Source organism: Ranitomeya imitator, chromosome 1 (genome assembly GCF_032444005.1).
Source record: "Ranitomeya imitator isolate aRanImi1 chromosome 1, aRanImi1.pri, whole genome shotgun sequence".
Classification (NCBI taxonomy): Eukaryota; Metazoa; Chordata; class Amphibia; order Anura; family Dendrobatidae; genus Ranitomeya; species Ranitomeya imitator.
This window is the reverse complement of record NC_091282.1, coordinates 36814225-36837905: the sequence shown is the minus strand read 5'-3', so window position 1 is coordinate 36837905 and position 23681 is coordinate 36814225. Positions and strand designations below refer to the sequence as shown.

The following is a 23681-nucleotide window of genomic DNA, read 5'->3' as shown; positions in this document are numbered from 1 at the left end:
GGCTAGCAAGAGAACTACTTATGATATTTCATACCATATCGTGACAACGGCTCTGCATTATAAACTTCTATGAAGCACTTGGTGGGTCAAAGTGCTCACCACACATCTAGATAAGTTCCTTAAGGGGTCTACTTTCCAAAATGGTGTCACTTGTGGGTGGTTTCAATGTTTAGGCACATCAGGGGCTCTCCAAACGCAACATGGCGTCCCATCTCAATTCCAGTCAATTTTGCATTGAAAAGTCAAATGGCGCTCCTTTCCTTCCGAGCTCTGCCATGCGCCCAAACAGTGGTTTATCCCCACATATGGGGTATCAACGTACTCAGGACAAATTGTACAACAACTTTTGGGGTCCATTTTCTCCTGTTACCCTTGGTAAAATAAAACAAATTGGAGCTGAAATAAATTTTGTGTGAAAAAAAGTTAAATGTTCATTTTTATTTAAACATTCCAAAAATTCCTGTAAAACACCTGAAGGGTTAATAAACTTCTTGAATGTGGTTTTGAGCACCTTGAGGGGTGCAGTTTTTAGAATGGTGTCACACTTGGGTATTTTCTATCATATAGACCCCTCAAAATGACTTCAAATGAGATGTGGTCCCTAAAAAAAAAATGGTGTTGCAAAAATGAGAAATTGCTGGTCAACTTTTAACCCTTATAACTCCCTAACAAAAAAAAATTTTGGTTCCAAAATTGTGCTGATGTAAAGTAGACATGTGGGAAATGTTACTTATTAGGTATTTTGCATGACATATCTCTGTTATTTAAGGGTATAAAAATTCAAAGTTGGAAAATTGCAAAATTTTCAAAATTTTCGCCAAATTTCTGTTTTTTTCACAAATAAATGCAAGTTATATCGAATAAATTTTACCACTAACATGAAGTACAATACGTCACGAGAAAACAATGTCAGAATCGCCAAGATCCGTTGAAGCGTTCCAGAGTTATAACCTCATAAAGGGACAGTGGTCAGAATTGTAAAAATTGGCCCGGTCATTAACGTGCAAACCACCCTCGGGGCTTAAGGGGTTAATGACCTTGTAGGGGGCATTCAGAGTAGAATTTCAATATTTGCAGATGACACTAAACTCTGCAGGGTAATCAATACAGGGGAGGACAATTTTATATTACAGGATGATTTATGTAAACTAGAAGCTTGGGCTGATAAATGGCAAATGAGCTTCCCATTATTTTATTTGCCTTTGTAGCAGCTGCCTGACACTGGCCACTGAATATGAGTTTGTCATCCACCCATACACCCAGGTCTTTTTCATTGACGGTTTTGCCCAGAGTTTTAGAATTAAGCACATAATTATACATCTTATTACTTCTACCCAAGTGCATGACCTTACATTTATCCCCATTAAAGCTCATTTGCCATTTATCAGCACACTTAGAATACTGTGCACAGTTCTGGTCTCCGGTGTATAAGAAAGACATAGCTGAACTGGAGCGGGTGCAGAGAAGAGCGACCAAGGTTATTAGAGGACTGGGGGGTCTGCAATACCAAGATAGGTTATTACACTTGGGGCTATTTAGTTTGGAAAAACGAAGACTAAGGGGTGATCTTATGTTAATGTATAAATATATGAGGGGACAGTACAAAGACCTTTCTGATGATCTTTTTAATCATAGACCTGAAACAGGGACAAGGGGGCATCCTCTACGTTTGGAGGAAAAAAGGTTTAAGCATAATAACAGACGCGGATTCTTTACTGTAAGAGCAGTGAGACAATGGAACTCTCTGCCGTATGATGTTGTAATGAGTGATTCATTACTTAAATTTAAGAGGGGACTGGATACCTTTCTGGAAAAGTATAATGTTACAGGGTATATACACTAGATTCCTTGAAGGGGCGTTGATCCAGGGAACTAGTCTGATTGCCGTATGTGGAGTCGGGAAGGAATTTTTTTTCCCCAAGGTGGAGCTTACTCTTTGCCACATGGGGTTATTTTGCCTTCCTCTGGATCAACATGTTAGGGCATGTTAGGTTAGGCTATGGGTTGAACTAGATGGACTTATAGCATAGCTCCTAACCGTCCCTCATTGTACGGGACTATACCGGTTTTGAGCCTTTGCCCTGCTGTCCAGCACGGGACACTCTGATCCCGCAGACAGCAAGACCGACACGCCCCATTGTGTTAAGCCATGCCCCGGGCCCTTACCCTTCCGCATGGCTGCCTGCTTTCTGTGCACAGGACCTGTGATGAGGTCACAGGAGGGGAGGAGTCAGGGGTCACATGATTGCAGGACTCAGCTGCCTGTGCTGGTTGACAACTTGCCACATGGTGCTGCAGCCGCAGGATGAGGTAAGTATGCTGCCTTGTGTGGGGTCAGGAGGTGTACAGTGTGGATGTAGCAGAGCCGTGTGTGTGCGAGGTGTACGGAGCGGAGCCGTGTGTGTGCAAGGTGTATGGAGCGGAGCCGTGTGTGTGCGAGGTGTACGGAGCGGAGCCGTGTGTGTGCAAGGTGTACGGAGCAGAGCCGTGTGTGTGCGAGGTGTACGGAGCGGAACAGTGTGTGTACGAGGTATACGGAGGGGAGCCGTGTATGTACGAGGTGTACGGAGCGGAGCCAAATGTGTGTGAGGTGTACGGAGCAGAGCCGTGTGTGCAAAGTGTATGGAGCGCAGCTACGGAGTAGCTATGTGTCGCCATTATATGGTATGGAGCATCATGTACAGTCATACAGTATGGAGCATCATGTACAGTCATACAGTATGGAGCATCATGTGCAGCCAATATACAGTATGGAGCATCATGTGCAGTCATTATACAGTATAGAGCATCATGTGCAGTCATTATACAGTATGGAGCATCATGTGCGGTCATTATACAGTATGGAGCATCATGTGCGGTCATTATACAGTATGGAGCATCATGTGCGGTCATTATACAGTATGGAGCATCATGTGCAGTCATTATACAGTATGGAGCATCATGTGCGGTCATTATACAGTATAGAGCATCATGTGCAGTCATTATACAGTATGGAGCATCATGTGGGGTCATTACACAGTATGGAGAATTATGTGTGGTCATTATACAGTATGGAGCATCATGTGCGGTCATTATACAGTATGGAGCATCATGTGTGGTCATTATACAGTATGGAGCATCATGTGCAGTCATTATACAGTATGGAGCATCATGTGCAGTCATTATACAGTATGGAGCATCATGTGCAGTCATTAAACAGTATGGAAAATCATGTGCGGTCATTATACAGTATGGAGCATCATGTGCAGTCATTATACAGTATAGAGCATCATGTGCAGTCATTAAACAGTATGGAAAATCATAAGCGGTCATTATACAGTATGGAGCATCATGTGCAGTCATTATACAGTATGGAGCATCATGTGCAGTCATTATACAGTATGGAGCATCATGTGCAGTCATTATACAGTATAGAGCATCATGTGTGGCCATTATACAGTATGGAGCATCATGTGTGGCCATTATACAGTATGGAGCATCATGTGCGGCCATTATACAGTATGGAGCGTCATGTGTGGCCATTATACAGTATTGACCATAATGTGTGGCCATTATACAGTATTGACCATAATGTGTGGCCATTATACAGTATGGAGCATCATGTGTGGCCATTATACAGTATGGAGCATCATGTGGGTCATTATACAGTATGGAGCATCATGTGTGGTCATTATACAGTATGGAGCATCATGTGCAGTCATTATACAGTATTGGGCATCATGTGGGGTCATTATACAGTATAGAGCAATTGTGTCTTGTCAGCTGCCCCTGCATAGATGGCACATGGACTATGCACTTAAAGGGGTTGTTCAGTTTATATTTATTTTCTCAAATATATTGGTGTTATGGTTTTGTGGTGTTTACTAACATAAAAAAGTATCACAGGTTCTCCTCTTCCATCCTAACAAACTGCACAGATCTCCTATCCCCATATTGGCTGCTGATGGAGGAACGTGTGACCAGATCGGTCCGTCAGCCTCGTCCAATTGGAGGAGGCTGAAGGACAGTATTTTGACGCTGGGCGAGTTGCAGATGTAAGCAGTTTACCAGAATGGAAAAAGAATGTGAAAAACATAAGAATAAACTGTGCTATCCTTACTGGCCCTAATAATAATCAGCTCTGCAGATCCCAGGACTGTCAAATTCTTGTATGTGCACCCATATAATGATAATGAGATGACTCTGCAGAACCTGCCCTCTAAAATAATGATGTGTCTCTCCTAACACTTTCTACTAATAATGAGATGACTCTTCTGTATCTGCCCTATAATGATGATAAGATGTCTATCTAGATTCTGTCCTCTAATGAAAATGAGATTACTCTGCTGATTTTGTTCTCTAATGATAATGAGATTACTCTGCTGATTTTGTTCTCTAATGATAATGAGATGACTCTGCTAACCCTGCCCTCTAATGATACTGAGATGACTCTGTTGACTGTGTCCTTTAATGTTAATAATATGACTCTGCTGACTCTGTCCTCTAATGATAATGAGATGACTCTGCTGACTCTGTCCTCTATTGATAATGAGATCACTCTGTCCTCTGTTATTGAGATGACTCTGCTGACTCTGTCCTCTAATGATAATGAGATGACTCTGCTGACTCTATCCTCTAATCAAAATGAGATTACTCTGCTGATTTTGTTCTCTAATGATAATGAAATGACTCTGCTAACCCTGCCCTCTAATGATACTGAGATGACTCTGCTGACTGTGTAGTTTAATGTTAATAAGATGACTCTGCTGACTCTGTCCTCTAATAATAATGAGATGACTCTGCTGACTCTGTCCTCTAATGATAATGAGATGACTCTGCTGACCCTTCTGTTTAATGATAACAAGTCTATGCTGCTAATGTCAGCCTCTAGCAATTATGTTAATGAGATGACTCTGTAAAATGTGCCCCATTCTACACAAGTAAACAAAATATCTTATTTAATGATCTGTCATTCTCTAGTGAAATGTTACATTTAAAAGGAAACAAACAATTAAATGCCTTTTCTATGTGACCGATAAATACCTTGTTAATAACACGGCGACATCGTGATGTGCTGGGTGGGAATCACTTTTTGGGTTTATGCTTTTCTGCCACTTACAGAAACTGGCCAAAGTCTGATCGGCATGGTGGACGATTTTCAAGCCTTCCTGAACAAGAAACAGTGAGATCAAGACATTTTTCCACAACACCAATTCTTTTACATTTCATAGATATTTTTTAATACAATAGAGGCCAATATTATTCAGGAGATTTTAAAGAAAAACATTGTATATAGGTAACTTAACACAAAAAAGAACAAGGCATCCACCACCGGATCCGGTTTGATGCAACCAGATCTTCTATTTACTCAAAGATCATTGAAATAAGATGGGGGCAAATAAGCCTCAAGTTCTTCTCTACCATGATGTCCTGGGTGTAAAATCAAGGCTAGTGTAACAGCCCAGGGCATGACATGCCTATATATGAGGGGTAGATTTTTGGGCATGACTGCATACTGTACATCTTTGTCCTTAGGTGATATAGTCACTTTACACTGTAAGTCTATAGAGCATCTGTACGAGGCGCCATAGGCTTTCCTTGTAACAGCGAGTTCCGGCTCACACTTAGTGTGTAGAACGAGCCGGCTATTCGCAACTGCAGTGTCGACACTGAGAAGAGAAGAAGAACGGCTCTAGCCAATGGAGAGAGGTGAGTATATTAAGACACTCACACTACATTACATGCTTGGACACAAATTCAATGAATAAAAAACTTATTGGGAGACATTTTTAAAGGATACCTGTAATTTCAGAATAAACTTTCGTAGATAAGGAATAACATTGATTCTGGCCATTATATGACTTCTTAGTCCTGTATTTTTGCCCACTGCAGGTGTTCTTTACAATGTTCAGTTGTCTCTGAGCTGGTGGGTGGAGACTAGCTGCTATGTCGTCTCCAGTATAGAGCACACACAAACATGAGGAATTCTTGCTCTCCTGCCTGTATGCAGCACATGTTCAGAAGCAGCCCCAGCATGGAGGACATTATACAGTGGTACTAAGCTGTGTGTAGACGGTTTCATCACTCACTGTATATTAGGAGTGCTGTGAGTGACAGCTCAGCTGCCCTGCAGGATCTGGAGTGGCCTGGACTGTCAGTATGGTGAGTGACAGCCTAGTCGTCCAATCAGATGTTGAGGTGTGTGGGGCTGTCGGTACTTTGATTGACACCCCTATTGCTCAATATGGCCTAGCCTATGGGAGTTCCTCCAGGTGTCCTCCATTCTTGATAATTCACTATCTATTTAGTTGACTAGCTAAGAGCAGAGCATTGTCAGTTGTAGCTTTGCTGTTATGTGTGTGCTTTGCTCTGTGTCTGATTCCCTGATTTTGTTGCCGGACCTTGGATTTGTTTTGTCTATTTGTGTGTATTATTATTATTATACATTTTTATAGCGCCATTTATTCCATGGCGCTTTACATGTGAATACGGGGCAAATATAGACAAATACATTAAACATGAGCAGATAACAAGGCACACGAGTACATAAGGAGGGAGGACCCTGCCCGCGAGGGCTCACAGTCTGCAGGGTGTATTATCCTTTGTTTTTACGCTCTCTGACTTCAAGTACCTGACCCCGGACTTGGCCTCTGACTATCCATTTCTCTTTATCTTGACATACCCTCTTAGGATTTGACCCCAGATTGTGACTTGACCATGCCTTTGTCGAGCCCTCCTGGTATCTGACCTCGGACCTCTTGACTATTTCATGGCTTGTCCATGACTAGTTATTCAGCATCACATTGGGTAGCTGTGAATCCATCTCTCTGGTGAGGTTCAGATGTAGCAAAGATTATCATGACGTCTTGCCTTTAGAAGAAATTATTTAATATTATTATAAGTTTTTAGAATTAATGATGAGATTCGGAGACAGAGGAAGGGGAAGTGAAGTGAAGAAAGCAGCAGATTTCTCTGATACGATATATCACAAAGTTTTTTTAGTCCCTTGTATTATCGTTTTATATAAACCTTATTGGGTTTACATCCTCACATATGGTCTACGAGGCTTCCCTATAAGTGGTGAGCATCTTGTGGCAGCGACATTATGATTTGGAGCTTTTAACACTGATTTCCCTAAGGTGAAGAAGCGTAAATCTCGCTGTAAAATCCACATCCAATGACATTGATTATTCCATTGATGCCAATAGTCTGACAACTCTGAAAGCAAATGTGAATCCAAACAGCCTGGCAACAGGGGAAATAAATTGACCAAATATCGGCACCATACGTGAGGCCTGTGACCGCAGCGTATCTATAGTTTGAGCCACGGTTTCATTCTTCTTATTATTGCAGTAGTTTATGTGTCTGACGGCAAAACGAGGCTGCTCCTTTATGACCGGACTGTTGTAGATGATCTCGCCGACGCATTTGTGTCCTCCACATCAGCAGCAGTGCCCGGGTCGTGCCAGCACAGGATGCCAAAAGGCCGATGGTTAAAGGATGATAATAAATGAAGTAGAAAAGACAGCGGGCACTCACCATCCAGATAAAATTCCAATGCTTTATTCTGACAACATGTCTAAAACAAGGCAGGCAGGGATAAACGGGTATCCACAGACGACGGCCGTTTTGCGCTGTTGCGCTTCCACGGGTTTTTCGTGTGAGCACCCGAATTCCTGTTTGCTTCATGACATCAGTGCCACAGTGAGCTATATTGGGTCATAGAACCAGCTGGTTGTGCGGTCTTTCCCTTTTTTTTCCTTCTTCATGTGGATTCCGATGGTTAAAGGAGTTTTGCATTTTTAGATATATTATCATCGATTGAGTTGCAGAGATTAGTGATTGGCTGCAGAAGTGGCGTGAGTTGTCAATATGTCACCGCTGCAGCCAATCACTGAGGCAGGAGACGTCATTTAACCCTGCTGCGGTGGCAGAGAGCTGGAGCTGGACCAGGGGAGGGTGATAACTGGATGATTTCTTTATTACAGGAAAGTGGAAGTGGAGAAATCATAACAATACAATAAATATAAATGACGTAAACGATCCGATGACAATGTCGCCATTTACCTCTTCTTCTTCCAGCAATATTACCCGCACCACTTTTATGTGAATTGCGTTCCCGACGCTTGGGTCATGGAACAATCCGGCTACCTGTTAGAAATAATGAGGGATCATTAGCGACCTGTGATAACCCGGGAGACGAATATTGCAGCTCACGTGTCATCAAACCAGCGAGAGTGGAAGGAATGAGAACAAACACTACATTGTCTGAAGAACAGCTTTAGAACAAGCAGGAATACTAAGGACATGTTCACTCCTCGCAGAAAACTTCCGTTGAGGATGTGACGGATTTTGGCGATGCTGCATGAGTTACCGGCAGGTTTCGTTGCAAATTTTGCTGCAGATTTCATCCTACTTCATTACTAAACATTTAATAAGGCGAACTTCTGCAGAAGAATCGGCTCAGATTTGTAATTTGCAAATTGCTGCCGTCTCATCATCGTAAGGCTTTGTTTACATGATGCAGCTACATTGCATTTTTTTGCCACAAGTGCAGCAAAAATGGATAATTTTAGAAAAGTTACTGAAAAATGTTGTGGCTCTACCGCAATTGAGGCCAAAAAAATGCAATGCAGTCGCAACTCCTGAATGCAGACTAAGTGGGTAAAATTGTAAAGTACTTGCAAATACCAGCAATTTTGCAACTTACATTTTGCTCTAAAAATCCTCTTTGTTATCAAGAGCGGAGATTTTCAATTCAATAGTTTACTGTTTGTTGCCAAGCTTACCGCCCACTTCTGCAGTCTATCAGCAGTGGCCGGTCTCCTGGGCTTACAATTTCAGCTCTGAAGCTGACCGTATCGTTTCGCTGCCCTTGTGCTTCTATGTCACAGAGACAAAACGTCCTGAGAGTGCACAATTCTAGGGAAAGGTGCAAACTTGCCGCTGGTCCAGACTGCCAATCATCAGGAGTACCCCGCCACCGGCAGGCAGGAAGCCTGGAGGCAGGAGAGAGGAGTGCTCCTGAAGAAAGGATTGTCAGACCACCTCTGGGGTTGTCCAGTAGATAAAAAATATTTTTTCATAGAGCAGAGACTGGTTTAAAATGAATTAAAGAAGTCACACTTCCCCTCACCGATCCCCCACAACTCCACTCCGACCCAGTGTCCGCTGGGTTTTCGACACTAACTGGAAATGAGATTGCTGGCTTCAGCTTGTAATTGGTTGAGAGAACATTCCCTGGCATTTGTGAGGACCAGCAAGGCCAAGGAAAGAGTCAGAATGGATTTGGTCGGGGGTCGGTGAGGGATTCAATACTTTTATTTATTTTTTTTTTAAATCCTGTAGCTCTACAAAACATGTTTTTTTTTATCTGTTGAGCAACCCATATAAAACATTGGAGGTAAGGACTACCAAGAAATTTAAAAAAAAAAAAATAGAAAGTCTGTGTATAATTAAAAAAAGTAGGATTACACATCGGCCTTTGTAAACAATGGACTTTCATTTATTCTCTGATACCCTCATTCGTTTAAGCTTGTGATGGAGGAGAGATAACACTCTGGACAGAACATACCATATTCATCACGGTGAAGATGTAGGATTCTACGCTCTCACTCCCATGATATTCAATCATTTTAGTGTCGGCAACAACCAAGGTTTCCACCCATCGTTCTTTGCTGACTGACCGTGGTGAGATTTTTCTATTTTTCAGATGTGTCCTCTCCCACTTCTCCCTCTGGCGTTCTTGCTGGAGAACAGAGCGGAAGTTATCTATAAAACATGAAAAAGATGCGAAGACTGGTAAGGCTAAATTAATATAACAGGTGCTTCTCCATTATCCTGGTGCCCTCTCTTCGTGTTACAATGTATCACAGTTATTTTTTCCATTATCTGGACACCACAGTCATTACTAAACTAATGGATCTAAAGATACAATGAACAAAAAAATTTAGGAAACGCATCAGTCACATGGGAGGCATCTGTGGGAAAAATCACCAAACATTGGTGGTACTACAGGAACCATCCATAGGGAAAATCACCAAACATCAGTGGTACTACAGGAACCGTCCATGGAGAGAATCACCAAACATTGGTGGCACTACAGAAGCCATCTCTGGGAAGAATTACCAAACATTGGTAGCACTACAGGAGCCATCCGTGTGGAGAATCACCAAACAGTGGTGGCACTACAGGAACCGTCCATGGAGAGAATCACCAAACAGCGGTGGCACTATAGGAACCGTCCATGGGGACAATCACCAAACATTGGTGGCACTACAGAAGCCATCTGTGGGAAGAATCACAAAACATTTGTAGCACTACAAAAGCCATCCATGTGGAGAATCACCAAACAGCGGTGGTACTACAGGAACGGTCCATGGAGGGAATCGCTAATCAGCGGTGTGTTATGAACTGGTGATTCAGAAACACAATGGACCTGGTGGTTAAGAGCACACAAAGTGACCTGATAGTTACTAATAACATAGGACGAGCTCTGAGACGTGGGAACTCTGCTGACCGCAATCCCTAATCCTATCACACCACACTAGAGGTAGCCATGGAGCGCTCCTGACCAGACCTAGGCGCCTCGGGCACAGCCTGAGAAACTAGCTAGCCCTGAAGATAGAAAAATAAGCCTACCTTGCCTCAGAGAAATTCCCCAAAGGAAAAGGCAGCCCCCCACATATAATGACTGTGAGTAAAGATGAAAATACAAACACAGAGATGAAATAGGTTTTAGCAAAGTGAGGCCCGACTTACTGAATAGACCGAGGATAGTAAAGATAGCTTTGCGGTCAGCACAAAAACCTACAAACAACCACGCAGAGGGCGCAAAAAGACCCTCTGTACCGACTAACGGCACGGAGGTGCTCCCTCTGCGTCCCAGAGCTTCCAGCAAGCAAGACAAACCAATATAGCAAACTGGACAGAAAAAATAGCAAACAAAAGTAACACAAGCAGAACTTAGCTTATGCAGGGCAGACAGGCCACAAGAACGATCCAGGAGAGAGAGCAAGACCAATACTGGAACATTGACTGGAGGCCAGGAACAAAGAACTAGGTGGAGTTAAATAGAGCAGCACCTAACGACTTAACCTCGTCACCTGAGGAAGGAAACTCAGAAGCCGCAGCCCCACTCACATCCACCAGAGGAAGCTCATGGACAGAACCAGCCGAAGTACCACTCATGACCACAGGAGGGAGCTTGACCACAGAATTCACAACAGTACCCCCCCTTGAGGAGGGGTCACCGAACCCTCACCAGAGCCCCCAGGCCGACCAGGATGAGCCAAATGAAAGGCACGAACCAGATCGGCAGCATGAACATCAGAGGCAAAGACCCAGGAATTATCTTCCTGACCATAACCCTTCCACTTAACCAGGTACTGGAGTTTCCGTCTCGAAATACGAGAATCCAAAATCTTCTCCACTATATACTCCAACTCCCCCTCAACCAAAACCGGGGCAGGAAGATCAACGGATGGAACCACAGGGGCCACGTATCTCCGCAACAATGACCTATGGAATACATTATGGATGGAAAAAGAAGCTGGAAGGGTCAAACGAAAAGACACAGGATTAAGAACCTCAGAAATCCTATACGGACCAATGAAACGAGGCTTAAACTTAGGAGAGGAAACTTTCATAGGAATATAACGAGACGACAACCAAACCAAATCCCCAACACGAAGTCGGGGACCCACACAGCGCCTGCGGTTAGCGAAACGTTGAGCCTTCTCCTGGGACAATGTCAAATTGTCCACTACATGAGTCCAAATCTACTGCAACCTATCCACCACAGTATCCACACCAGGACAGTCCGAAGACTCAACCTGCCCTGAAGAGAAACGAGGATGGAAACCAGAATTGCAGAAAAACGGCGAAACCAAAGTAGCTGAGCTGGCCCGATTATTAAGGGCGAACTCCGCCAAAGGCAAAAAGGACACCCAATCATCCTGATCAGCAGAAACAAAATATCTCAGATATGTTTCCAAGGTCTGATTGGTTCGTTCAGTTTGGCCATTTGTCTGAGGATGGAAAGCCGAGGAAAAAGACAAATCAATGCCCATCCTAGCACAAAAGGCTCGCCAAAACCTCGAAACAAACTGGGAACCTCTGTCAGAAACGATGTTCTCCGGAATGCCATGTAAACGAACCACATGCTGGAAAAACAATGGCACCAAATCAGAGGAGGAAGGCAATTTAGACAAGGGTACCAAATGGACCATCTTAGAGAAGCGATCACAAACCACCCAAATAACCGACATCTTTTGAGAGACGGGGAGATCCGAAATAAAATCCATAGAGATATGTGTCCAGGGCCTCTTCAGGACCGGCAAGGGCAAAAGCAACCCACTGGCACGAGAACAGCAGGGCTTAGCCCGAGCACAAATCCCACAGGACTGCACAAACGAACGCACATCCCACGACAGAGACGGCCACCAAAAGGATCTAGCCACCAAATCTCTGGTACCAAAGATTCCAGGATGACCAGCCAACACCGAACAATGAACCTCAGAGATAACTCTACTCGTCCATTTATCAGGGACAAACAGTTTCTCCGCTGGGCAACGGTCAGGTCTATTAGCCTGAAATTTTTGCAGCACCCGCCGCAAATCAGGGGAGATGGCAGACAAAATTACCCCCTCTTTGAGAATACCCGCCGGCTCAGGCAAACCCGGAGAGTCGGGCACAAAACTCCTAGACAGGGCATCCGCCTTCACATTCTTAGAGCCCGGAAGGTACGAAACCACAAAGTCAAAACGGGAGAAAAACAGCGACCAACGAGCCTGTCTAGGATTCAACCGTTTGGCAGACTCGAGATAAGTCAAGTTCTTGTGATCAGTCAAGACCACCACGCGATGCTTAGCTCCTTCAAGCCAATGACGCCACTCCTCGAATGCCCACTTCATGGCCAGCAACTCTCGATTGCCAACATCATAATTACGCTCAGCAGGCGAAAACTTCCTGGAAAAGAAGGCACATGGTTTCATCACCGAGCCATCAGAACTTCTTTGCGACAAAACAGCCCCTGCTCCTATCTCAGAAGCATCAACCTCGACCTGGAACGGGAGCGAAACATCTGGCTGGCACAACACAGGGGCAGAAGAAAAACGGCGCTTCAACTCCTGAAAAGCATCCCCAGCAGCAGAAGACCAATTGACCACATCAGCACCCTTCTTGGTTAAATCAGTCAACGGTTTGGCAATACTAGAAAAATTATTGATGAAGCGACGATAAAAATTAGCAAAGACCAGGAACTTTTGCAGACTCTTCAGAGATGTCGGCTGAGTCCAATCATAAATGGCCTGAACTTTAACAGGGTCCATCTCGATAGTAGAAGGGGAAAAAATGAAACCCAAAAATGAAACCTTCTGAACACCAAAGAGACACTTTGACCCCTTCACAAACAAAGAATTCGCACGCAGGACCTGGAACACCATTCTAACCTGCTTCACGTGAGACTCCCAATCATCCGAGAAGACCAAAATATCATCCAAGTATACAATCAGGAATTTATCCAGGTACTCTTGGAAGATGTCATGCATAAAGAACTGAAATACTGATGGAGCATTGGAAAGCCCAAATGGCATAACCAGGTACTCAAAATGGCCCTCGGGTGTATTAAATGCTGTTTTCCATTCGTCGCCCTGTTTAATACGCACAAGATTATACGCACCACGAAGATCTATCTTGGTGAACCAACTAGCCCCCTTAATCCGAGCAAACAAATCAGACAGCAGCGGCAAGGGGTACTGAAATTTGATTGTGATTTTATTTAGAAGGCGGTAATCAATACAAGGTCTCAACGAACCATCCTTCTTGGCCACAAAAAAGAACCCTGCTCCCAATGGCGACGACGACGGGCGAATATGACCCTTCTCCAAGGATTCCTTTATGTAACTCCGCATAGCGGCGTGCTCAGACACAGACAAATTAAACAGTCGACCTTTAGGAAACTTACTACCAGGAATCAAATCGATAGCACAATCGCAATCCCTATGCGGAGGTAGGTGTTGTGAATTCTGTGGCAGAGTTCACTCCTGTGGTCACAAGTGGTACTTTGGCTGATTCTCTCTGGGAGCTTCCGTTTGTGGAAAAAAGTGGTACTGCAGCTTCTGAGTTTCCTCCCTCAGGTGATCTGGTGAGGTCGTTAGCTGCTTCTGTACTTAACTCCACCTGATGCTTTGATCCATGCTTCCTGTCTATGTTCCAGTGTTGGACTTGTGTTTCTCTGGATCATTCCTGTGGCCTGCTGCTCTGCATAGCTAAGTGCTTCTTTGCTATTTGTTGCTATTTTTTCTGTCCAGCTTGTCTATTTGTTTTGCTGGAAGCTCTGGGACGCAAAGGGTGTACCTCCGTGCCGTTTGTTCGGTACGGAGGGTCTTTTTGCCCCCTTTGCTTGGTTTTCTTTAGGGTTTTGTGTAGACCGCAAAGTTATCTTTCCTATCCTCGTTCTGTCTAGAATATCGGGCCTCACTTTGCTGAATCTATTTCATCCCTACGTTTGTCTTTTCATCTTACTCACAGTCATTATATGTGGGGGGCTGCCTTTTCCTTTGGGGTATTTCTCTGAGGCAAGGTAGGCTTATTTTTCTATCTTCAGGCTAGTTAGTTTCTCAGGCTGTGCCGAGTTGCATAGGGAGCTTTAGGCGCAATCCACAGCTGCCTCTAGTTGTGTTTGGAGAGGATCAGGAATTGCGGTCTACAGAGTTCCACGTCTCAGAGCTCGTTCTATTATTTTGGGTTATTGTCAGATCACTGTATGTGCTCTGATTGCTATGTACATTGTGTTACTGAATTGCCTAGCATAACAGGTAGGGCACTGGACTTGGGCTCATCAAATACATCCGGTAATCCGACAAGAACTCTGGGACCTCTGAAGGGGTGGATGATGAAATAGACAGAAATGGAACATCACCATGTACCCCCTGACAACCCCAGCTGGACACAGACATAGACTTCCAATCCAATACTGGGTTATGGACTTGTAGCCATGGCAACCCCAACACGACCACATCATGCAGATTCTGCAACACCAAAAAGCGAGTATCCTCCTGATGCGCAGGAGCCATGCACATGGTCAGTTGGGTCCAGTACTGAGGCTAATTCTTGACCAAAGGCGTAGCATCAATTCCTCTCAATGGAATAGGATACTGCAAGGGCTCCAAGAAAAACCCACAGTGCCTAGCAAACTCCAAGTCCATCAAATTCAGGGCAGCGCCTGAATCCACAAATGCCATGACAGAATAGGATGACAAAGAGCAGATCAAAGTAACGGACAAAAGAAATTTCGACTGTACCGTACCAATGGTGGCAGACCTAGCGAACCGCTTAGTGCGCTTAGGACAATCGGAAATGGCATGAGTGGAATCACCACAGTAAAAACACAGCCCATTCCGACGTCTGTGTTCTTGCCGTTCAGCTCTGGTCAAAGTCCTATCAAATTGCATAGGTTCAGGTTTATACTCAGATAATACCGCCAAATGGTGCACAGTTTTACGCTCACGTAAGCGTCGATCGATCTGAATGGCCAAAGACATAGACTCATTCAGACCAGCAGGCATAGGAAATCCCACCATGACATCCTTAAGGGCTTCAGAGAGACCCTTTCTGAAAATTGCTGCCAGCGCACATTCATTCCATTGAGTGAGCACAGACCACTTCCTAAACTTCTGACAATATATCTCTACCTCATCCTGACCCTGACACAGAGCCAGCAAATTTTTCTCTGCCTGATCCACTGAATTAGGTTCATCATAAAGCAATCCGAGCGCCAGAAAAAACGCATCAATATTACATAATGCAGGATCTCCTGGACAAGGGAAAATGCCCAGTCTTGAGGATCGCCACGTAATAAAGAAATAATGATCTTAACTTGTTGAACTGGGTCACCAGAGGAGCGGGGTTTCAAAGCCAGAAACAGTTTGCAATTATTTTTGAAATTCAGAAACTTAACTCTATCTCCAGAAAATAAATCAGGAATAGGAATTCTAGGTTCTAACATAGATTTCTGAACCATAATGTCTTGAATTTTTTGTACTCTTGCAGTGAGATTATCCACACAAGAAGACAGACCTTTAATGTCCATCACTACACCTGTGTCCTGAACCACCCAAATGTCTAGGGGAAAAGAAAGACAAAACACAGTGCAGAGAAAAAAAAATGGTCTCAGAACTTCTCTTTTCCCTCTATTGAGAAGCATTAATGATCTGGTAGAAGGTTTACACAGTAAAATATCGATATTTGCAGATGATACAAAACTATGTAAAGCAGTTAATACAAGAGAAGATAGTATTCTGCTACAGATGGATCTGGATAAGTTGGAAACTTGGGCTGAAAGGTGGCAGATGAGGTTTAACAATGATAAATGTAAGGTTATACACATGGGAAGAAGGAATCAATATCACCATTACACACTGAATGGGAAACCACTGGGTAAATCTGACAGGGAGAAGGACTTGGGGATCCTAGTTAATGATAAACTTACCTGGAGCAGCCAGTGCCAGGCAGCAGCTGCCAAGGCAAACAGGATCATGGGGTGCATTAAAAGAGGTCTGGATACACATGATGAGAGCATTATACTGCCTCTGTACAAATCCCTAGTTAGACCGTACATGGAGTACTGTGTCCAGTTTTGGGCACCGGTGCTCAGGAAGGATATAATGGAACTAGAGAGAGTACAAAGGAGGGCAACAAAATTAATAAAGGGGATGGGAGAACTACAATACCCAGATAGATTAGCGAAATTAGGATTATTTAGTCTAGAAAAAAGACGACTGAGGGGCGATCTAATAACCATGTATAAGTATATAAGGGGACAATACAAATATCTCGCTGAGGATCTGTTTATACCAAGGAAGGTGACGGGCACAAGGGGGCATTCTTTGCGTCTGGAGGAGAGAAGGTTTTTCCACCAACATAGAAGAGGATTCTTTACTGTTAGGGCAGTGAGAATCTGGAATTGCTTGCCTGAGGAGGTGGTGATGGCGAACTCAGTCGAGGGGTTCAAGAGAGGCCTGGATGTCTTCCTGGAGCAGAACAATATTGTATCATACAATTAGGTTCTGTAGAAGGACGTAGATCTGGGGATTTATTATGATGGAATATAGGCTGAACTGGATGGACAAATGTCTTTTTTCGGCCTTACTAACTATGTTACTATGTTACTATGTTACTATGTATTAATACTTTGGGCCTCCAGTACTGTTATGAACTGGTGATTCAGAAACACAATGGAACTGGTGGTTAAGAGCACACAAAGTGACCTGATAGTTACTAATAACATAGGACGAGCTCTGAGACGTGGGAACTCTGCTGACCGCAATCCCTAATCCTATCACACCACACTAGAGGTAGCCGTGGAGCGCTCCTGACCAGACCTAGGCGCCTCGGGCACAGCCTGAGAAACTAGCTAGCCCTGAAGATAGAAAAATAAGCCTACCTTGCCTCAGAGAAATTCCCCAAAGGAAAAGGCAGCCCCCCACATATAATGACTGTGAGTAAAGATGAAAATACAAACACAGAGATGAAATAGGTTTTAGCAAAGTGAGGCCCGACTTACTGAATAGACCGAGGATAGTAAAGATAGCTTTGCGGTCAGCACAAAAACCTACAAACAACCACGCAGAGGGCGCAAAAAGACCCTCCGTACCGACTAACGGCACGGAGGTGCTCCCTCTGCGTCCCAGAGCTTCCAGCAAGCAAGACAAACCAATATAGCAAGCTGGACAGAAAAAATAGCAAACAAAAGTAACACAAGCAGAACTTAGCTTATGCAGGGCAGACAGGCCACAAGAACGATCCAGGAGAGAGAGCAAGACCAATACTGGAACATTGACTGGAGGCCAGGAACAAAGAACTAGGTGGAGTTAAATAGAGCAGCACCTAACGACTTAACCTCGTCACCTGAGGAAGGAAACTCAGAAGCCGCAGCCCCACTCACATCCACCAGAGGAAGCTCATGGACAGAACCAGCCGAAGTACCACTCATGACCACAGGAGGGAGCTTGACCACAGAATTCACAACAGCGGTGGCACTTAATGAACCGTCCATGAGGAGAATCACCAAACAGCGGTGGCACTACAGGAACCATCCATGGGGAGAATTAGCAAACAGCAGTGACTCTACAGGAGCCATCCATGGGGAGAATTACCAAACATCAGTGGTATTCCAGGAGGCATATATGGGGAGAATCACCTAACATCATTGGCACTACAGGAGACATCTATGGGGAGAATCACCAAACATCGGTGGCACTACAGGAGTCATATATGGGAAGAATCACCAAACATTAGTGGCACTACAGGAACCGTCCATTGGGAGAATCACAAAACAGCAGTGGCACTACATGAACCATCTGTGGGAAGAATCGCCTCACATAGGTGGCACTACAGGAGTCATCTGTGGGAAGAATCACCAAATATAGGTGGCACTACAGCAACCATCCACAGGGAGAATCACTAAACTGCGGTTTTACTACAGGAACCATCCATGGGGAGAAGCACCAAACAGCGATGGCACTACAGGAACCATCCATGCGGAGAATCACCAAACATCAGTGATACTACAGGAGCCATCCATGGGTAGAATTACCAGACAAAACATCAGTGGTACTCCCGGAAGCATACATGGAGAGAATGACCAAACATTGGTGGCACTACAATAGACATCTATGGGGAGAATCACCAAACATCGGTGTTACTACAGGAGTCATACATGGGAAGAATCATCAAACATTGGTGGCACTCTTAAACACCGATTGTGAGAATGACCAAAACATGGATGTCACTCTTGGATGCACCTATGAAGAGATTCATGAAATATTGGTGGCACTCCAAGAAGTATCCATGACGAGAACCACTTGTGGGTGATGAAGGTGGAACCCCTCATTAGTAGCACTCTCATACTATCTGCCATTGGGGGAGTACAATAATCACCCTGTCTTCCTCTTCCCAGTATGTGATCAGACTCTGAGAGAGTCGGTACTGGGATGTTCCCAATGTTTTGATTTGATGTTGGCAGAGTATGTTTTTCCACTTCTTATGGAGACAAGACAGTACGGCTTAGTTTTGGGACACAACCCAGGGAACGCTCTTTTCTAACTTCATCTTTATGAAAATTATGGAGGACACCCATCCCTCTCTCCTGCAGGACTATACCAAGCAAAGGTTTCTTTTATGGAGTGGGCCTGGAGGAGTGCGTCCAGAAATAAGGCATGGTTATGGTAGATATTTCTATTGTCTTATGTTTTTATGTGTATGGGGGCGTTGTGACACAAGATCTGTGGAGATAAGGAGTCAATGCTCCAATCTTTTTGCTCTACCAGAGATAATCCATCAGAGGTGTCCAGCAATGATCTTCCACCAGTGTGCTACTGAAATTCCATGCATAGTGAGCTGGAGAGAGTGTCCATGAGCACGGGAAGTCAGGAGACATACACAGCAGGCGGAAGAATCAGCATTTTAATGCCTATTGTCAACTTTGATGAGTCTCACAAAGGGAATCCCAAATAGAAGACCATAGGCAGAGGAACCAGCTGCCTTGATGGGTTAACATTAACAATAATATTACAATACGTTAATATGTTAAAGGATCTTAGACACGTATTCCCATAAACAACGTCATATTGTCACAGCCGGTTGGTTGCAATCACTGGATGATTTGATATTTATGTGAAGTGTTGCATCAAAGAAAATTTCTTTTTACAGAACGGAGGAGCAATTTCTTCATTTTTTCGGAGGCTTCAGCCGCTGAACATGTCTCAGGAATATTCCCACCTGGCTTCAGACACATTTCACAATGACAAGTGGCTGATACGCAATTTACTCCATATGAGAACAGGTTGATGTTCTGCATAGATAATTTCCAGGGGTCATGACCCGGAAAAGAATCAGCATAATTTTCTTACTATATTCCTGTATTTCACAGAACTATGCGGCTATTGAGTGTTCGTAGAATTTGGACTTCAATAAAAAGTTCTCGTAAGCCCCAGATTTCTCCAATGCACCCAACCCAGCCAGGGTAAAGCTATGCTTAGAGATAGTTTGTTACAGACGGATTCTACTGATGGTATCGCTCTTACTGTTTAAAGAAAAAATCCAATTTTTTTTTCATCAAATTATTTTTCCAATTTCCAATTTTTTTCATCAAATTATTCTTAGGTCCAAAACTGCAAAAAATAAAATGGAGCTGCATAGATATTGATTTGAAACATAACATGTTAGATACCATTAGCCACCACTAAGGGGAGCTCAGGAGTTTATTGCATACATGTTATATCTACAGTAGGCTCCTAAGCTCCCTCTAGTGGAAGCCGAGGGTATTAAGAATTTTCAGGAGTTTTTCTAGAACTCCCTTTTCTTTTAGTAAACAATCCAAATCATAGTCATCATTAGTTTTAATTTACTGCCATTGAAAAATTCTTAGCGGATGGCTGGCATAGATGTGACTCATTTGTTATTCCCTCTCGCTTTCCGCTAAAACTTGGGGACAAACCTTTCAGTTCATTCATGGGATCTTTGCTGCATTCTACAGCAGATTTTTCAGCATTTTCAGCTGAACAGATTGATATATAATATTATGGGAAATAATTTATTAAAACTCTAAGTGCAGTCTTATTCCTTCTATCAGTGTGCTCACAGAGAGAGCTGTCAATCACAGAGTAGAACCGCCCACATGACTGCTGACCATACGAAGGCTCATCAAGCAGTTTATGCCCGTTTTCTCAATCAATACTGCTTTAAATGAAGCAAAATTTTACCATATTGCAGCAGCCATTTTTTACGTTATATATATAGCTGTATATGAGTCTGCTCTTCCTTTATAGCACGCTGCCAGCAGACTGGGCTGCAAATTCAACAGGACAGGTTCCCTTTAATGGAAAATCTTACTTTTGTACAATATAACTTGCAATTACTTTATTCTAATTCCTGCTCATTCTTGGCTTAGGAGTCCAGTGGGAAGTCTTATTAGTGATTGACAGCCTTACTTTTCTAGGAGTGCATATAGAAGTTGCTGTCATTCAGAGAGTGGAACCGCCCACTGGACTCCTAATCCTAAAATGAGCAGAAACTAAAATGAAGAAATTGCAATTTATACAAAATTTATTCTCACAAAACTATATATTAATCTGCTCGGTATGTTCAATGGGACGAATTTCCATTATAGATGTTTTCTCACCTTCCAGGGTCCAACTTTCAATATGAACTCTGTAGGATCACTGCTTCAAATAGGTGGCACCAGAGTTCTAGTCCTCTTACTCTCTGAAGAGACTACTTTCCCAGAGGAGCATGCATGGCCTACAAGTCTCCTCACTCTAACATACCAGGCCTCGCTTGGCACTCTCCACAAGAAGAAACGTTACTCCTAGACCCCAATCCCATGGTAGTAACCCTTTAATATCAGTCCCAGGGTGCAATCAGTTTGCCCGCACTTTAATGTCCTGAACCTTCTCCGCACATATAACCCCCCATCCCCGAAGCGATGTGACGGGGGATAGTGCAATCTCTGATGCTGCAAATTGTTTATGTCATATTGAGCCCAAACTCTTTTTATATTTCCCTATTTTTATATTTCCCTATTAATTAGATTATTAACGTGTCTTGTGCCAAACGAAAAGGAAGTGAGGATCCAATGGGAGAACCGTGGGGATAATTTTTCACAAATAAAAAAAACATTTTGTAATTAATATTATATTTTTTTCCTTATATTTTTAATCAACTAGAAAGCTGCACATTTATATTTGGTGATTTTACTCTCTGGAGAGGTTATAAAAAACGTCTCTCTCTCTCTGGAGCACCCAACACAATGCACCATGAATGGGCACCATCAATACTACATACTGCCAAGTCTCCCCAGCATAGGAAGAATCATCCAAGTTTCATCCAGAAAACTTGATTTTCGGATAATCTTCAATTGATTTTAGAATAGTGCGTGCTACAGTTCTTTTTCTCATGGACGGTCAACCCCAAAAAAGAGCCCTATGGAATAACATGGGTCAGTGTGCTGTCTGTCTGTCGTCCGATCAAAAATCATACAGCACACATCCAATTTATACATTCACCTACATGAACCCTGAGGTCTCGGACAATGACTTTTAATATGGCTACCTAGGTGGCACTTGTGAATTTCATTCTTCTTCAGGGAGCTAATTTGCAAGTTTTACCAATTAGAATCTACTCCCAGCTTTTTATCTTTATTTTAAGCTTTTTTTTTTAAAAAAACTAATACTACAAGTAAAAATAAGAAACTTTGTAATATATCCTATCAGAGAAATCTGCTTCTTTCTCCTCCTGGACTGATTTTTCACTTTCAGTACTCTCAATTCAGGGATAAAATTTGTCTTCAGTGTAGACAGATTTTCCCATTACTGAGATAGGAGATGACGTTTGGTGCCCATAAAGTTCTATGGAGAACAATAACTACTGTTTCAGGAGAACTTACAGAAGTATGTCTGTGTCTACCTCTAGCTCCTCCCTAGAATGTTTGTGTTCCTCCCTAGAATGTCTGTGTGTTCATCTATCTCCTCCGTACAATTAGTGTCTGCCTCTATCTCCTCCCTAGAATGTCTGTGTCTGTCTAACTCCTCCCTAGAATGTCTGTGTCTGCCTCTTGCTCCCCCCTAGAATGTATGTTTCTGCCTCTATCTCATCCCTAGAATGTCTGTCTCTGCCTCTAACTCCTCCCTGGAATGTCTGTGCTCCTCTAGCTCCTCCCAAGAATGTCTGCCTGTTTCTAGCTCCTCTCTAGAATGTCTGTGTTCCTCTAGCTCCTCCCAAGAATGTCTGCCTGTTTCTAGCTCCTCTCCAGAATGTCTGTCTGCCTCTAGCTCCTCCCTGTAATGTCTTTCTCTGCCTCTAGCTCCTCCCTAGAATGTCTGTCTCTGCCTCTAGCTCCTCCCTAGAATGTCTGTCTCTGCCTCTAGCTCCTCCCTAGAATGTCTGTCTCTGCCTCTAACTCCTCCCTAGAATGTCTGTGTGTTCCTCTTCAGTGTTCCCCAACTCCGGTCCTCAAGAGCCACCAACAGGACATGTTTTGAGGATTTCCTTAGTATTGCACAGGTCATTGAATGCTTGCCAGTCCAGGCGATGCAATTATCACCTTGTGCAATACTAAGGAAATCCTGAAAACATGACCTGTTGGTGGCTTTTGAGGACCGGAGTTGGGGAACAGTCTAGCTCCTTTCTAGAATTCGGAATGATAATCATCAAGCATACCATTTAGTTGTGGTCAAGAGTAAAGAACTATACCTCTCCCAACATCAGTGCTCAAAATCACTGGGTTAACAGGACAACTCCAAACAACATGAAAAACAAAAAAAAAATGGAGTAAAAAAAGTCCGACAGAGCATAGTGACACTTATGAAAACTTTTATTAAGACAAGATCACATATAAATCAATTAATAAAACACTATTGTAGCACATACAGAGAGGAAATGTGGAGGAGACATGAAGGTATGCTGGGTTAAGGAAGGAGCTCTAAATACATCCTGAGTAATCCTGTATGCCATTCCTATATAGGCTTACTCAGGATGCATTTAGCGCTCCTTCCTTAACCCAGCATACCTTCATGTCTCCTCCACATTTCCTCTCTGTATGTGTTACAATAATGTTTTATTAATTGATTTATATGTGATCTTGTCTTTTCTACTCCAGTTTTTTGTTTCTCCTCCCTAGAATGTCTGTGTATTCCTCTAGC

At 43.4% G+C, this 23681-nt stretch overlaps 1 protein-coding gene across 1 annotated transcript in view; it reads right to left on the bottom strand.

The window, feature by feature from the left end:
* Positions 1-23681, bottom strand: part of ADAMTS12 (ADAM metallopeptidase with thrombospondin type 1 motif 12) — a 601127-nt gene that overhangs the window by 213600 nt on the left and 363846 nt on the right. Inside the window, exons 4-6 of the mRNA XM_069745983.1 lie at positions 9554-9750; positions 8047-8130; positions 5023-5147 (exon numbers count right to left, since the gene is read on the bottom strand). Of these exons, the coding sequence (XP_069602084.1) occupies positions 5023-5147; positions 8047-8130; positions 9554-9750 (406 nt within the window). The remainder of the gene's footprint in view (positions 1-5022; positions 5148-8046; positions 8131-9553; positions 9751-23681) is intronic.